Source organism: Cyphomyrmex costatus, unplaced genomic scaffold (genome assembly GCF_001594065.2).
Source record: "Cyphomyrmex costatus isolate MS0001 unplaced genomic scaffold, Ccosl1.0 scaffold733, whole genome shotgun sequence".
NCBI classification, from domain to species: Eukaryota; Metazoa; Arthropoda; class Insecta; order Hymenoptera; family Formicidae; genus Cyphomyrmex; species Cyphomyrmex costatus.
Window position 1 is genome coordinate 27,562 of NW_017280304.1, and position 19,286 is coordinate 46,847.

At 32.0% G+C, this 19,286-nt stretch overlaps 1 protein-coding gene across 5 annotated transcripts in view; it reads right to left on the minus strand.

Moving 5' to 3' along the window:
* Positions 1-19,286, minus strand: part of Nt5b (5' nucleotidase B) — a 22,886-nt gene extending 3,600 nt beyond the window's left edge. The window contains exons 1-2 of one of the 5 annotated variants that reach the window (XM_018548568.1): positions 18,889-19,286; positions 13,544-13,665 (exon numbers count right to left, since the gene is read on the minus strand). In XM_018548568.1, the coding sequence (XP_018404070.1) occupies positions 13,544-13,665; positions 18,889-19,155 (389 nt within the window). In that variant the 5' untranslated portion in view covers positions 19,156-19,286. Of the gene's footprint in view, positions 1-1,879; positions 1,996-8,660; positions 8,836-10,329; positions 10,474-13,543; positions 13,666-14,247; positions 14,283-16,677; positions 16,811-18,888 lie in introns of those variants that run through there. The other 4 variants (XM_018548570.1, XM_018548571.1, XM_018548569.1 and 1 more) reach the window with 4 other exon arrangements.

Below are 19,286 nucleotides of genomic sequence, written 5' to 3' on the forward strand. Positions count from 1 at the left end.
AGAGAGAGAGAGAGAGAGAGAGAGAGAGAGAGAGAGAGAAAGAGAGAGTTTTTAGATCAATAACTTTTAAATAAATATCCAAATAAACTTTTGTATGAATGTTCATCATTGTTTGATCAATATATATTTTAAATTTAATTTTAGTTCTTAATGTTATTGTGTCATTAAATAAGTATTTTATATATTACAAAACGCGATTTTACATAAAAATCAAGACTAACAAAAGAATTTAATAACTTAAACTAATAAAAGAATTGTGCTCAAATTTTACACAGATATTCAGATATAATAATGAAGTAATCTTTGAAATTTTTATATTTTTGATAATTTTTTGAAATGTGACTCATACATCTTTAAATCACAACAAATTTTACTTATTAGTTTTAATTTAATATTAATTTTTTATTTTATACTTTTTAACCATCTCGGCAATTTAACTTACAATTAGCGTAAATTCCGTTTAATGCGTCAAACTAAATTTATAATAAGGTCAAATATATCTTTCTCAAAAGGATGCCTCTGTGCAAGCTCGTGCACATGTAGCGATTTGTTCTCGATACATTGTGTGATCGAATTAATTATCTCGAAACGCCACAAAGGTTACTTATCATCGCTCGAGGCATTCGTGTTGTAAATTATACATTTGAAGTCGAGCCTTGCTCTCGGTCGAACTTTCGAATATATCAGAATTGTTGAGTCAGCAGACGCAATTCACAGCGATTTTTTTACAGCACTAATTGCAATCAAACATAAAGTGCGAATCCAGCACGAACATTTAATTCCTCTATTTCCTAATTTTAATCATAAGAAAACTTTAAAATTCCTTGATTTCTTTTATCGTTATTGATACGGTAAGAAAAATTTTAATGTTTGACAACAAGAGAAGTCATAAATATAACCACGACGTATATATAAGCTGAATATTTCAATCAAGAAATCAAAAGAGCGACATGTGCATAGTATAGAGTTTTTATATTTATATCTTATGCTTATATATGTATAAATCAATATAACATGGCGTTTTTTATATCGAATACTCATTGGTCCAATAGCTCTATACAGCTTATGTCATTTTGTGTAACGGCCTAAGAATCTGTTTTTAATCGCGGTATGATTTTTAACGAAACCATGAACAATTTAAAATACTCCTTTTTGCGATAACTCAGTAATAAAAAATCTTAGGAGTAATTTTATTAAAAATTATATGTAGGGAAAACTTTAAACTTTTAAGCGTCAGAAAGTTGGAAATTTTCGTAAGTTTCTTCGAACACATGACACTTCTCACAAAGTGAGAAAAAAATTCCCACTCTGTTCGGCGTACTTTTCTATATAGGTAAAAAATTACCGAACTCATAGAAACTCGAAAGACATAGCGACCTTTCGAAAGTAGAGATTTTATGTTTTAAAACTTTTTCTTTAAATTTAAATTTTATTCATTTTTAACAAAGCAAGCTTGAAAAATTTTAAAATTCGTATACACACTACCACCTTTTGTTCCAACCTAACAATTTAGAAGAAAAATACAGAAAAAATAATTTTCAAAAATTTTGAAAATATAAACAGCTTCTTAAAATCACTTTACATTATTTTACTGTCCCAAATCATTTTACCTAAGTTAATGATAATCTGAAGAGACATAAATATTTTTGCTTCATAAATTGTACATATCATTCTTCCGGCGTGGATTAGAACATTCACACCTACAATTACACTTCCGCTTTGCGTTGCTTCGCATCAGATTCATATTAGCCATTTGACTTTTTCCTTTTTTTTCCGTTTCTACGTCAGGCGGATTTTCTCTTCGTGTATAATTTTTCAAATTTTTAGAAATCTGTACGAATAAACTGGAGGACAATTGACTTACTCATTTTGAACGCACTGTCGCGAATTCACAAAAACTGTTGCAATTGACGAGATGTCGTCGTTCACATCCTTTAGCCACATTTTTTTTCGCGGAATATCAACTAATCATCAGTATATCCTGCGGTTGATTTGTATTTACGTTATCTAATAACAAGGCCTGTTCTTTGTTGCTCACTGGAACTTTCTATCTCGCTTCCATAAACTTCAAATACACATATAGGTATATAACTGTTTCTTTTATGTGCACACTAGTTCAGCCACAAAGAACATATCTACAATATAGAAGCAATAGAACCGCTAAATACATTGAGACAAAATTTTAGAAATCTAAAAGAAATTCCGAATTTCGAGTAACAAATAAATATAACATAATAAAAAGACGATATTAATCAATATATCGAATTTAGCTCAAAATACACATATTACAAAAACAAAAATAAAGCTCGACTGTCCTACACGTTCGTAGGAATTCTTTTTTCTTTTAGATATTTTGCATATTCAGTCCTATAAGATATATAAATATTCAGTTAAAAATCACTTTGTATAATTATTATTAAACTCACAATAGTACGACATAACATTATTTTATTTTTATTTTACATATAAAGTTGTAAATTAAAATAAAATTTCGTTCAGAAATCCGGCTTGAATCACAGATTGTCTATAACGGATTTAGTAATAAAGACACTTCACGATAAAGAAAATTATTGTTTAGTGCGCTGTTGGTAACGCTGTCACAAATACACTTTCGACTTCGTTAGCATTCGTATTTTTTACAGAAAACTGCGAGAAAGAGCTTGAAGAAATTTTAAATCACGAGGAGATCGTGAGGTCATTTTGTTTATTAAATTTAATAAAAACCGCAAAGAGGAGAAGAGAAAAACACGATGCTAACACTGATGAAATGTAACGCAAGTACTGCACAAAGAACTTTGTGTTCACATTCGAAAGAGAACTGTTTATACAGGGCGATCTGTGAATTTTGTAGTGTGATCTGTAGGCAAATTGTTTTTGAATCAGAAAAAGTCATCGATTCTCAATGACGCACTCACGAAAGTCCGGTGTCACGACACAACGTTAAATCACGGTTCGGAGCGAGCGTGAAAGGCGTTTGCTTTGACAATGAAAGAAAAAAAATCGACGGCGACGACGACGATGCTGTCCGCTCAATGACCAAACGTCAACTGGTCCGTAGAGAGCCGCTGGAGTCGGTTAATACGTGACGATGGGAGCTAATTCATCGTCTTCCGGAACACAAACCTCCCCAATCCAAGGTGATCGCGTGCAGGACTGTTGTTCCCAACTCCATCGACGACTAGATCTGAGAGTTCTATATGTTTGTGTTCGCTTGAATTCACTTCGTAATTGCGATGCCGCTACAAGACACAATGACAATTGCATACATAGACGTACCTAATATAGGTATATAATGTTAAATTCATAATATTAAATTGTAATTGGAATTATTTTTAATTATTCTTATAGATCGCCGCTACTACATGTTGTTAATTTAATTAAAACAATAGAGTTAAATAATTTAACTTAAGAAATGTATTAAATTTGACTCAAATTTAGTTTACTATATTTACTATATGATAAGTACATATGTTGATATGGCTATGCTGTTTACTTTGAAAGTATATAACAATAAGCAGCAACTCAAAAGAAATGAGTTGATTAGAGTGTCTTCCAACAAGCCACACAGATGACACGGTGTGACACAATGTATCAGTACGTCTTTGTTGTTCGTCAATGTTAAACAAGAATGAGAGGATCATTGTATTGTACTGTGTCGTTTGTTGGAAAGCATACTAGATGTGGCAGTTTTTTAAAATGTTTTGTATTAAAATAATACACTCTTTGACACAAAAAATGTTAAAAATTATAAAATATTATTTAAGTTCAAGAATCGATCTAAATTTGATCCTTTAATATTTAATAGTGATTGACGATGCATTTCTTGAGTTTTTTCAAATGACATCTTTTAGACGGGTTTTCGACAGTTTTTGCAAGTATCTTTAAGATTCCTTTTAAACGATTCTTATCTTATGTTCTAAATTTGAACTATTGTCCAAATAGTTTTCTGATGGAAATTGTATTATATCGGCATCTCTTTCCAATTCGCTGCTTTAGAGAAAGAACGATATGATTCAAGCCGAGCTACTTGACTCTTTCTGACTGATAACGACAACCTCATAAAGATGCGTAATCTATTCTTCTATCGCCACGTCCGAACGTGTATTCGTCTCGTTTTTCTCATTTCCTCTGTTCTTTTTCCCGAGTGAGTATATGTGCAACGCATTGCGAGAAAGGAGCTCGTTGCTTCTTTCTTCTATATGGATACCGAGAATTTCCGCAAACTTTAATGGAACGATAAATGGCTCACGCGAATCCAGCGCGCCAGGTGAGTCATATCACCTTGTGCTTGGTACACGCGTGAGAACTTGGTTATACCCAATCTAATTTTAGATGTCCTGAAATTGTCGATTTCGATCCTATATGTTTGAACATGTACCGAATGAACTTTGAGGCCGACAAGATTCACATATGCACGGTATGTTTCGAGCATTCAATAAGTATGAATTCGAGTATGCAATTAGAGGTTGCATATTTATATGACTTGATTAAATTTATTGACTGACTAAATTATTTAAATTTATTGAGAATAATAAGTAATAACGTATATTTCTTTCTCTCTCTAAGTTAATTTTTGAAAAAATTATTAAAGTGTTTTCTAATAGAATCATATACTTCCGTTTGTGACATATTGCGGCTGATAGCTAAGCTTAGAATATCTATCTAAGGATATCGAGATGTTCCAATGGTCAATTTTACGTAATCTTGTTAATCGTTCCTTCTTGAATATCTTATATTGCTCCACAAATTTTTAGTTAAGTCGGTCAAAGCGCTGCATAAAAGGATGTGTGCATACCGGCACGCAAGTCACGGGTGAGCCATACACCGCTTGCACTTTCACCAATAATTTATTCGCGATATCTACCACGCGTATAACGCATGTCTACGTTACTTTTACGCATAAAATTATTGCAATAATTAATTTGTTTGATTATTAATAACAAATATACCACAGAAAGTCTGAGAAATACCTTATATACTATTCGTAATTATCAATTCCCTCTATAACGGGCATTATTTGAAAGTAGCAGTTGTGGCGTTGATAAAATGTTTATGGCGCAACGCTAATAATAACATGAATGAATTACACGCGCGTTTACTATTGCGACGTGGAATTTCTCATGTTGTGCCAAAAGTGTCTGTCAGTGACTCGAAATAAGTTGTTTCCGTTGCATAAGTTGTTACTTTTGTACGTTTACAGTGGATAAAATGGTAGTTATGGACAAATGACCGTATCAATATGTCTTTAAAAAATGCGACAGCGAAACAAATGTCTTTAAAGAGAATATTTGTTAAAATATGTATTTAAATCTTCATAGTTCTTTTACCACGATATTTGTATTATTGAAAGGTTTCTAATAAGGCGGTTTTATATCATATTTTACACGAAAAGGTTCATGCTATAATTATTAATTATTTTATTACAGCGCGCGCGCGCGCGCAACATAATACCGAGAAGATTTCTTAGAACACTTTAGATTCAGAAATCTATTGCGCTACGATTTAACACAAACTATTATTAACTGTTATTGCAAAAAACTATTTGACGAACAGGCCTCAATCTTTCGATGAAGAACTGAAAATTCTATACGCGTGCGTTATTTTAGTATTACTCTGTTGTAACAATTAACGGATTCCTGTGAAGCAATACTTTAGCGTCGTTAATTAAATTACAACGTCAATTGTCGTTACTGCTATCGGCTTAGTGAAGAAACTTGTTTGCGTCGCTCAAAATTTTTAATCATTTTATCGCAATTGACTCATAAAAGCATCTTGACAGTTCTTGGACCAACAGATTACAACAAACATGCAATACTCTGATGAGAAAGAGAAACGCTTTTGCACCATATAGAGATAATATTTTGTTATGGAATCATACATTGAGTATATCTTTTCATTACTATTTATATATATACATCGTATTTAAATACGAGTAAGCTAAATAAATACATTTATCAAGATTTATTCACTGAGAAGTTTATTACATTTACGTAAATTAATTTCGTTAATTCTAAAAGTATAACAGGCGTGGCGAGAAAACAAATTTACTAGCGATTTTCTAACAATTATTGTTAATTTTAAATAGTAAATTAATTTTTAATTATACACATTAGCTTTAAGTACATATTTATCAAAAAGAAAGAAAGAGAGAAGAGAGTAATGTAAAAAATAATTATTTCTAAATTTAATATTTATATCTAAGTATTTCATTAAATACTCGCGGATATCGTGAGAAACATAAACACAATGTAGAAAATAATTACATCGCAATGAAATGACTGTCGTCGAGCACAATGACATTCTAAGAAAGATTGCTAAAAGATCTCGTTATAGGGTGTTGAAACTCCTTTATTATCTAATAATACCATTAAGCATATTAATCTATCGCGATTATTCTCTCTCTCTATATATATATGGTTCTGATTAGTTCTCTGCATTGTTCTCTCGTATTATCATAATGACGAAATAGCAAGCATTGCATGTCGTACTTTTAGAACTACATCTGTGAAAAGGAAGATAAGAGGTGGCGCAAATTATTGTAAAGGCTATTTCCGTCTTCCACATCAGACGATGAATTATCGAGCTTAAGGAGATGCCTTCGATCTTTGCGGTTTGGCACTACTTCACTGTCTGACACAAGACGATAAATTTCGTCAGTGAATTACGACGGCATTTTAGATGCAGGAATTAATCGATAATTACTTGAAGAACGTCGCAGTTAACTTAAGAGATTTTGCAGTAAATTTAAAGAGTACGTCAGCATTAAAATGCAGATACTCGAAGAATTCATCTTTCTTATTCCTCGTTTGTTTTTTTCATGAGAGAGACACGATAAACATCCTACATACTTTTTAATATAAAATATAAGTAAACGTATAATAAATATTATGTAATAAACGTAAAACTATTAACATTGCTGCTAACACTGTTTGCATTTTTAATTGTAAAGTTAATAGTAGGTATTCTAAAACTGCGTAGGTGTAATGTACGTATATTAAACCTTTTTTTAAAAGCCAAGAATTTTAATTTTTCCAGAAAATTTTGCAAAATTTCCTAACTTTTCCCTAATTTCCTTGATAGTTTCCAATTTCCCTAATTTTCCCTTTTGTGGCAATCCTGATAAAAATGTAAAACGCTTAAACGTTGATGACAAAAAGTTTTAACATTCTAGTATGTAATTTACGCGTCCTACATAATTTAAGCGTTCTACATAATTACTTTGATGGTTAAAGCAAATTATTTTTAAATCCGTATTTAGCTAAATTTTTAGATACTTTATTACAACGACTTTAACAAAATCATTCTTTTCGTATATTGTAATTCGCGAATACAAGGAAGGAATCATTTAACAAACTCGAGTCAGTTAAGTTTCTTCTAATTGTAAGTTATTTTAAGTCTTTTTCTTTTTAAATTGCGATCTTCTGTTACCGTAAGCGGATGTCCGTGGTAATACGCAGGTAATAAAATCCGCAAGTTTGATTAAGTCCGAGGTGTCGGATTCGAAGCAGCAATCGATCGCCGAGCGATGCCTCGAGAGAGAGGCGTACCTCGGTCTTCATATCAACCTCGTTACACGAGCACTGCAGATCGTTGTGCAGCAAGCGTGCGCACATTATCGGGAGATGCGACGCCGCGTGCATGTATCCTTGGTTTCCCGGACTACATGAAAACCTATATTTTCCCGGACGCAAAATCGATGTTACAATACGACGCGCAAATCTCTCGTTCGCGCGAGAAGATTCCAGTCCTGGCACTGCCGGGCGAGAGCCGAGGATTACGTTGTGCAGCAATCAAGTTTGCTCTCCGAGAGACTTAAACTTTCAAGAAATATCATTACCCTTGTACATCGATATGAAGAGATAAACGAGTGACTCAAAGTAGTAGATATACGGTAATTTTTTGGAAAAGAGCAGCTTGGTTGAAACATTTGGTTAGATACAAATCTTAAAATACCTAAGAAAGATACAATTTTCACGTTTCATGACTTTTCGGGGATTACTTTATTTTTACATTTCTTATTTATTTTTCTTCATAGAAACCGAAATTATCGTAAATAATAATAACGCTACATTCAAGGGAAAATTGAAATAAAGAATAAAATCCTAAAAAAAGTTGACTAGATACAAATAAGAAGAATTTTGTTAGTCTTTAAAAATTTGACCAAATACAGATCTGAAAGTAATTGTGTTAGGCTATCAAAAAAATTATATAAGACCTTTAAACCATGAAAAATATATTATCATATATTGCAATATTATTATTATGCATAAGCGTTCTATACATATAATTATTGTATTTTGATAGTCGAGCAAAATTATTTTCAGATTTGCATTTGGACAAATTTCCAAAGGTTTCAAGAAAACTCCTCTTTTCGCGCACATTGATTTCAATAGCACCAGGAAGTAATCGCGACTTGTCGCAGAGCCTCTGGCAATAGAAAGCGACGTGACCGAAACGCAAAGTAAAATGGGTTAAAATTAGGCTGAAAACTCTACACTACTGACACGAGCCAGATTCTATAATTGGAATATGGCAAAAGATTTGCCAGTGAACTGTCTTGCATGTCGACTTTGTCTCGAAGCCGTCTTATCACGTATTAATAACACAACGTTCTGACCTATCACCCTTCTTTGGCTTAATGTGCAGAATCCAAGATTTACCTGTGCCCCAGTTCGCGCTTATCACTGCGGGCGCCGTGCGTGCCCTCGTTGTAGCTGTCCAGGTCTTGCTCGCTACGATCGTTCCTGGTCAGTCTTACGTTAAGGCCAAGCATGGTACGATGGATCGATTCCTCGGGGAATACGTTCGAGTCGTCCGGGAATCGCACCCTCGGTCCTGCACCGTGAAATTCGTGTCGTCTTTGTTGGCAATTAAAGGGGTCAAGGTTCCACGGTAACAAAAGGTCTATTTTCTTTAACTGAACTTTTTGTACGGTTCATCTTTCCTCCTTTTCTCTCCATGTTAGAGATAATAAAGAAAGAGGAAACAGGCACTGTGCAAGAAGTTTAATTAAAAAGAACAAGCCTAAAAGTAAGCTCACGATTCGCATCTTCACGTGGCATTCTTGATAATAGGAGTAACGAAATATACGAGATAGAATTGAACAAAATGTGAGATAAAATTAGAACGCAATGTTAAATTTATGGCTGTAAAGTCTACGTTGCAGGGCCACAAACACAGACTGAGAAAAAAAGTTGAAATATTTAAAAGCAAATATTACATTTCCTTCGATATTAATTGGTTGTAAGAAAATTTGATTATAATAAGACGAAATATAATTTCTCTGAACTATTTTTTATTAATTAAAATTATATTCTTTCTTTCTTATTAATAAAAATAATAAAATTAATGATTTATCAGTTAGAAATGAAATTTTATTTCGTAATATTTAAAGAAAGATTTATTTCAGTAAAATAAACATTATATCTAACTTAACAACTAAATTTTGAAATATCTTTTTCTTAATGTATAATTAAGGAAGACGCGAAAAATCCACACAAAAAAATTGTCTAACATTTACTCGATATTTAAACTAAATTTTGCGGATTGTTTCGTTGCATTGAACCCATCACACAAAAAAGTCCAACTTCGAAGAAGTTATTTACTCTAAGAGTGAATCAGTGACTTTAGTACTACTCTTATAATTGATATAATCATCACTGAATATTTATAGTTTTTCAACAATGATACTGATTCACTTTTAGAGAATAGAAAAGAATATAATGGTATCGATAATCGTGCCAATAATTAACGAGCTTGTCTCTTTAATACGTATCTTCTTAAAAATTACTTATCGCACGATAAATTTTCCATCATAAACGAAGATTACATCGATACCTATTATGAAAGATACACGGAAAAAATCAATTTTGCTGAATTATCTAAGAATTTACTAGATATACATAAATTAAAAAATAAATTTATTGAACTATCAAAATGATTATGTAGGAAACTCAAGTATGATAAAATATTGCAAAAAATTTTGACATTCAAGCAACTAGCTTCCTAGACATCACACGACATCCACTGGATGTTTAAAGGACATCATGGAAGTTGTTTGGACATTCACTGGGCGTTCAATGGACAATGGGCGTCTAAACGTCCTTTGAATGTCCAATGGACGTCGGTGTTGTCTAGGCTAAGCATTCTATATTATTAGTTTGATAGATCAAAATTATTGTCAGATCTGCATCTCGCTAAATTTGTGGATACTTTAGCAAAATTGTTCTTTCCATTTATTAACATCTAAATAAATCATTGTGCGATCTGAAATTCAGAGGACACATTTACAATACAATTGCATTTTTTTTAAAAAAAGAAGATAATTACCAACAGCGTTGCTTGCCGGTGTAATAACCACGTCAACATTTCGCTGACTCATCGCGCCAATTAATCACGATGTGAATCGTTAATTTCCTCTTCAAAACACGAAATGTGTCGCGAAGATCAATCACGAAAATATTTTTAATTGTAACCCTCGACTTCCGTTCCGAACAAGCGGCAAAGTCGTAATGATGGAATAACAACTGGTACAACAATTTTCGACCGTGAACAAATAACGCGATTTGCAGTCTGACGAAAGCCCGGCGAGGCGATAAGCACGTTACGGATCAAGTCCCAAGGGTCAATTGCATGACGACAGCGATTGAGAAGGCAAGAATAATCGCGGTTCGCGTGATATGCCGCGATTTTCATCGTTTTCTTACGAGCACGAAGTCGTAGCGGGTCAGAAGGCGAGAACGAACAAACGCGCGAAAGCTTCTGCGGTAACGTAAATATGTGCTTTACTATCATCAGCCTTGAAAAAGACTAATGAATATTTCAAAATTGGCTGTGTATCAAAGAATACGTATTCGGATGTGTGTTTTCGAAACGTGGCGTATCTCGATACTGCCCTCAGCAGAGATAACGTGGCTATCGTGTTCAGTTTTTAATTATATTGAGTTATTTTAAAATTCTTTTGCATAAATTCCTTTCTATATTAAATTTTTTCCATACTGGGCTTTTATTATTTTTTAAAATTAGACAATCATTTATTGAACAGAGAATTTAATGGCAATTTATTTTCGAAGACTCGGTATAAAAAGGCTACAAATGACGCGCGCATCTTTTATTACCTAGCTAGAGGAAAGTCGCAGATACTGACATAGGTCTTCTCAGGTCTCCTAAAGATATCCACTTATTTTTTGAAAATTAATTATCGCAATTTATTAATATTTATAAAAACATATTATAAAATAATGTATATAAAGAAAAGCAAAGAGCCAATATTTAAAAAAAAATTAGCGGATAAATTCAATTTATTATAAACATACATTTCGACTTCGATCGGGTCATTCTCAATGTACAGTAAAAATAATATAATATTTATATTATAAAAAATATTTAGATAATAAAAAAAGTAAAGTCTCATAATTCATACATTCGTGGCTTGTTTCTATACAAAATCAGCTAAGAAAACGAATTCTACAAATGCAAAAATAAAATTCTTTTAATTTTCTTTTGTAAATTGCGTAGTGTAAATAATAATTACAATATTATTGATAATATTACATCGTTTCATATGTTTTAGTTTCTTAAATTAGTTTTATTTATATTTTTCTTTTTAATTTTTTCTATAATATATGTATTCCGTATTTAAATATAAAATAAGGGTATAGAGGTATTTTCTACAGATAACCGTGTGAAAAAAAAGAATATGTAGCAAATATCTGTGTCAGTTTTAGACATCATTTTATTAGATGCTCATTTTTTCTTATCTTTTGAAAAAGTTAACTGTTGCAAAATTGTAAACAGTATTATAAAGGCTGCTTATTATCTGACAGACACTTTCTAGTTTGTATTTATGTTGTTCTAAAGTTTTATTTTTAGCTTTTATTTAAAAAATATTTTCTAAACCAAATTAGTACCTACAACATCGATGACCTTTCTCTTTTTTTAAATAATTTATAGTTAAGAAACCTTTTCCATGCCTTCCCTCCAAATGGATATTTATTTATAAAATATTTTACGTATATATATTCTCTCTTGAGATATTTAGAGATTATTTTTCTTGTGGATGTATTTGTGTGTATTTCGCTGCATGACATTAGCCATGGAAGAAGAGGATGTCGAGCAGCTTCCCGAAATAAGTCATCGCAGTCGAAGTGTATCATTTAAACGAGTTATTTTCGTGCAGTACACATGGATTCGTTTTCGAAAATACGTAGGTTACATCGGTATTTTGGATGCTGTCGCAACTATTAGGACAGATAAATTAATGGTCCAAAAATATTCCAGAAGTTCGTTTATTCGGCACAGTATGTAAAGCCAACTTCTTCTGAGCGTCGATTAAAATCGTCGCAAAATATAATTTGATATAAAAATAATTTTGATATAAAAATTAAGACTGTTTGAGAAGCATCATCCAATGATAAGTATCTGTTTGTTTTAATAGCTTGATATCTGAAATATACTTTAACTTTCGTCAATAAAATCAACATAGAAAAAACAATTTTACTGAAGTATCTAACAATTCAACTAGATACAGATCTGAAAATAATTTTGTTCATCGAAATAATTATATAGGAAATTTAAGCATATAAGGAGCAATGTTGCAGAAAGTTTTAACATTCTAGCAACCAGCTAGAGTGTCTTATATAATTATTTTGATGGCCCAACAAAATTATTTTTAGATCTATATCTTATATATTTAGACACTTCAGAAAAATCGTTCTTTCTGTAGATAAGTATAAATATATTAGAAAATTTCAAATATTTGCGACAACACTATATCTAACTATCTATACTTAAAACGAACAATTAAACTTGACTTTTAGTACACATAAATCCATATTCATATCTCACTTTTATCGATAAGTGCGCACATGTAATTCTGAGATTTTATAGTATACTATGCAACGTAAGCTGTATGCTAAATGTATACATTCACCTTGTGTGTATTATGATAAAAGTGAGATGTAAATACGGATACTGTATCTACTTTCTTATCTTTTTTTTGTAGTAAAAAATATTTTACTCTAGAAAATAAAATTCTTATATATTATATACGCTGTAATTTGTCATTTTATTTAGACAATTACATTTCTACATATACTAATATTTTTCTACCGAAATATTCAAATATATCCATTATTTCCTGACGAAATGTATAATATTTAAATATTTATATGACACTGTTGTAATTAAACAAATATAAATGTAATTTGTAATTTATATTATATTTTATTTATAATAAATATAAATTTAATCTTTTCATTAATTTAATATCGTACGTAACTTTTGTTATTCACCTTTTTATTTTATGTTTAACTTTTATACATGATGAATATTCTTACAGTCGTTAAACTAAAAGACATAGCTTTCGATCGTAATATGCGGATATCTAGATTGTAAATTTTACATTCGTTATTCAAATACTGAATATCTAAAAGTAATATGAATGTACTTAAACGTATTTTAAAAGCTTTGAACTTGACGCATGGATGATACAAAGACATGTATAAGTACATATACTGCAGGTACATAAAACGCATTTACTAACCTTTGGCTGGCCTGTCGGTACCATTTTTTGTTACCACTCGGATCGTTGTCGTGCTGCGGTGTATTAGGCCCCGTATTCTCCTGATCTTCATGCGCATTGCAATTTTCAAGTTCCATGATTAGCTGCGAATGCAATTCACACAATGCTTAATGAGATCTTTCTATAGTACTTGTGTACAGTCTTAGCCATAAGTATAAAGCATCCATATTATAGTGTATTTTCTTGAAAAAAGCAGTAATAAAATCCAAAAAAATATTAACGAAATAAAATTATTATAAAAATAAATATTAATAATAAAATAAATATAACTTTTGTTATGCAATCGTCAATTTATAGGGATGCTTTATATTTTTAACCAAAGCTGTATTTATGTATGGGTGGTTATTAATAATATATTGATGCTAATTAAATTATTTTACCAATATGAATTTATGTTAAATTTGTTATCCTGTTAAGAATGAAAAATATTTTCGATAAATTTGTATTTAAAAATAAATATGTTCATTTAGTGTTCATGGATCACCTAAGTAGCTAATTTTCGTATTTAAAAATAAATACAAATTCCCAAATTTAATTCTTAATAAACAATCAGTCCTTAATAAGAAAAGTTTAAAATAAAAAATTGTTTAACTCTCTTAATAAAATAAACTTAATTAGTATCAAGATTTTTTCAATAAAGAAATGTTACGAAAAAAATTTTCTACTGTAATGAATGACTCCAGGACTCAAGTTTTATTAAACGCAGGAACAGAGAAATTGCCGTATGATGACTACATATTTATTTGCTTCTTGGATGCGCGGTATGTTTTGTCGCATTGCCGCTGCAGAGATTAAACATTTTGCAAACATTATGACGTACCCTTACAGAAATCTGATACTGACCGATGCATTTAATACTGAAGGACAGTGTAATTAATTATTCGAAGCCCCATTTTACGATCCAAATAAGTAATTAATTATTGTTTTTCAGTAATAAATTGTTCAGTATTACACAGACAAAAAATACATACACATTTCACATATTCCAAACGGGATCCACTCAAATTTTTATGTTAATTTGACACAAAAAATATATATTAGAAAGTAACACAGATATTATGTAAGAAAAAAAAAAAACAAATTATGGAAGTACAGTTTTTCAGTAAAATTAACATTTTTAAAACATTAAATTAATACATATTTTATTCATTTATTTTAGAATTAATATTGTAAATCATCTTATTTTTATGTTACTTATCCACTTACTCATAAATTGTGCCATTTTGACACTAAGAAATGTTTTAAATATCAATTTAACACAAAATATTTAAATAACATAATTATGTTAAATGAATATTCAAATATGTCAAAATTCAACACAAAATTTTAATAACTTAAGTGGACTACTCCCAAGATAAATATAAAATATTTTTACTGTGTGTGTAAGCAAATAATAATAATTACTTGTTGCAAGTATTTCAAAAGTTCATATATCCACAAATTTATCATAAGTTTATCACAAGCATCAAATTTATTCAAAATATTATATATTCAGAATTCCAGAAAGAAAGAGAAAGAGAGAGAGAGAGAGAGAGAGAGAGAGAGAGAGAGAGAGAGAGAGAGTTTAATATATAGATACTTAAATTAAGATTATCAAATTAAAACAAATTCGATTTGCTTATTATATAAAATCGCTCCTTTAATATTTTTTATAATATTCTTCGATAGAAAATTAATTCTTGTTTTAAATACATAATAATGAGTTCTTCTAAAATTTGTTACAAGTATACTTTTAGATTATTATCAAGAAAATATTCTTTGTTAAAGATAACTGTTATTTAAAAAAAAGTAAATTAAATAATCACTTTAGCAATATAATGGAATAATATTTTTCTGTCGTGTGGCCAGTAATAAATTTTTGTTGTAAGAATAGGAAAAGTAATTCGTATTATTTACTACACAAATTGCTTTTCCTACTTACGATAAAAGTATATCGCAAACCGGTCTTGAACCAGGTTTCCGGACATAGAAAACTCTTCATGATTTACATTTACGATCATCGATCTCTCCGTTACAGGTAAATGAAAAGAACTCGATGTCGCGTGTAGAGTCGAAAAATTCTAACTCAATGAAATGATCGCTGCAGATTTCGATCGACCACTTAACCGCCAGAATCGCAACCTGCAATCAGTGCGGATATCAGTGACAGCGTTATCGCTCGCACACCGAAATTATAAGATCATCATGATTCCTTGAATCGAAGAGAGAACTGGAGCAATATCGTTGCTCCGATATTACTCCAGTTCTCTCTTCGAACAATACAACGTCCAAAATTCGGACACAAGACATTTTTTTAGACGATTCTCGCAAAGACATCTTTAAGATGTCTTTCAGACGTTTTATAATGATATCTTTTTAACGTTTTATATTGACGTCTTATGTCCCGATTCTGGACTTTTGTTGTCAGAGTACTTTCCTTACAGAAGTTAAATATTGGCCAACATTAATTGTTATCAAATTTATTACTAAAAAACAGTAATTAATTACTTATAAGAGTACTAAAAACTCTGTTATTCAGTACATAAAAACTGCTGTTCAGTACTTTTAGTATTTCAATAAGTAATTAATTACTGAAATATACTAATAAAAGTATTAATCTCTAACAATAAAATTCTAAAATACTAAAAGTACAGAACTAGAGTTTCAATACCTAAAATAAATAATAAATAATTGCTGTTTTTTTTTTCTGTTTTTCAGTACGAAATTGATCAGTATTAGATTTCAGCATAGATTTCGATTTATTATCTACGGCACTTTATGCGAGAAATGCGTGGAAGAGAGGTAAACAACTTATTCATGCTCTTTGTCTCTCTCTCCCTCTCTCTCTCTCTCCCTCTCTCTCTCTCTCTCTCTCTCTCTTTCTCTCTGTCTCTCTCACTCTCTTTCACACATACTCACATAGCGAACTTTATCTGAGGAATATTTACAGAACATACGGGGATATTCTGGGAACGTTCTTAGGACATTTATAAATTTACATAGGACATATCTTCGGGAACGTCAGTAGGACGTCCCTTGGAGGTACCCTATGGATACCTAACGTTTTCGAGCTGTCAATGTAAGGTTAGCGCGGAAATGAACGTTTATTCTCGTACCTCGTCGACAGTATCTCTTATCACTTTTACGACGGATGCGAAAGCTGACGATTTCCGCTCACAAAATCGCTCGCGACGCTACGAGCTGTCATCCGAAGTTCGACGATCAACCCACCGCACCCTACCGCGATGCAGCTTCACGGAATACTGAGGTCAATTCATTGAACTACTGCGACCTCGGCGGGCAAGTGTGCCAATCGATCGCGGTGAAAAATCCCTACCTAAGACGAATTCGACGCGCGCGGCGCCCGATCGACATGACGAGAATAAAAAGGGAGGTGGGGGCATCTTCACGATCGATTCAATCAGAAATTTATCGCAGTGTACATAATAAATTGAAGGCCGCGTTTAGCAGAAGGTTTATTTTTCATTTGTTGGAAGTTTTTGTTGAAACAGAATTATACTTTCTACATCTAAAAGTATAATTCAATCAGCGCGAAGAAAACAACAATTCCAATAGTTGCGAAATAAACAATAAATTAACGGAAAATGTATTTGCGGATGTGACGAGGCTAGCAGTGACACGATGCATTTCTTATTGTGGTAGCATTGCCGAGCGCGCGAAAATGCAAAGTAGAGTAGAATAGATGACAGAATCGGAGTAATAGAAAAATCGGAGTAAATGACAAAAGCTTAGACCTTAATACAGAGAAGAGAAAGTCGTAAAGCATGCAAAAATGCATTTTTGGAATCAAGAAGGAAGCAAAGAAAATGTTTATATTTCTGGAACAACGATAATTTCTCAATGAAAGTTTTGCGCGTTGTTCACACAGCAATGTTTCAATAGACGTAGTTTGTATTTTTTTCGAATGTATACAATACTTTAAAAAGTATCGCATGTGTATACCATGTATAGTAATTTGGATTTGCATTTTGTAATATGACTTGTATATATTGTCTTTAGAAGCTCTTTACTCGATCCAATTTACGTTGTTCTTTCTTATTCATCTAACAGTAACTTTTCTCGAAGTTGGAAAGAAAGTTGATTAATATAAAATAAATCATTAATAATATAATGTAATAATCATAATTAATGTAATAAATCATTAATAATAAGTATAATAATTAATGTAAAAGGAAAAACACAGGGTTCGATTCTTGGAAAGCGCTTGCCTCATATCTTCGTAATAAAGTCTTCCATTTCTATCAACGTAGATTAAGTTTATCTCGGTTTAACTCACTCTCTATAGTTTTATCTAATTCTTAGAACTGAAAAAACACAAAAAATAAATTAAACTTATATTAGTTAATCTATGTTGATAGAAATGGGGATTAAAGATATTTAGGTCCAGTTTTACAACTCATGGTTAACTTTTAATCGAGGTTTAATTTATTTTTTATCTCTTCCTAATTGTAAAATTTGAAAGAGATGAGCTTCAAAATTTAAAATAAGCTGAAACTCGGTAAGAGTTAACCGTAAGTTATGAAACTGGGCCTTAGATTGCAATCAACTTAATCGGAGATTATTAATTTGATAAAATTATTTAAAGCAAACATTAATGTACAATATATTCTATATTATAATTTACTATTTATAATTTAATCTTTTTTTCATATGTTAAATGCAACAAAAATGATATCCATCCATAATAATGAAATGCGTAATACAGATATCGCTGATTCGTTACAATTGCAACACAATTAAAAAAACAGTTTTTTTAAAAAATGAGTTTAAACGTTTTGAATCATTAAAATATTATAATATTAATTTTATAATGCAATTTTGATATAACAATTGATTATAGAGAAATAAAAATATTTTAAAACAATTTTTGAGTTATGATATCGTTATTGCAATAATTGAACTATCATAATCATCAATTAAGTTAATCGTAGTTTATTGAAGTCACTCCTACGTACAATCGGACGTTGTCAAACACAAATTGCACAAATTGCATCGCGCTATAAAGACCAAAAAGATATTATTCCCCTTGCATGCTCTCTTCTAGAATATATACCAAGTCGCACTCTTCCGCAAAATAATTTCAACGTCAATGTAGTTTCACGTGTTAAAGGTCTAAAAACAAAAAAAAAAAGGAACGAAAAGAAGGGTTGCTTCTCGTCTCTTCTCTTCGGCAGTTCTTCCTCAGATTTGACGGCATGCACAGGAATCATCGGGGAAGATGATCCGCGATGCGGATCAAGGTTTCACGAAGAAGGGGGAGGATGGTGGTAGCGATACAGAGTATAATTAAACAATAAGTGGTGCACCTGTCGAATGACGCGAGTAACGCTCGACGCGCTGCGACCCGTGGAAACACCGCCGCCTTCGCCGTCGGCGACGACGGCCAAGCCTGTCCGTGGCGTCGTGCGTGACCCGGCGTCGTCGTCGCTCCGTCGTCGTCGGCCGTGCGCCGAGGTCCACGGTGCAGCGGCGGCGGTAGTAGGAGTAGTAGGAGGAAAAGAGAAAGGAGATAAAAGTCCGTGCCTATTAACGATCCTCGCGAGCCTCCACCACGCGTACGCGCCGCTTATCATCGTGACCAACACGTCGCCGCCGCCGCCGTCGTCGTCGTCGTCCTCGTCGTCGGCGACGAACGCCGCGGTGCAGGTGACAGCTCGTCGTCGCCGTCAACGTGTCAAAACGATTACGTCGCTCGCGATCGGTC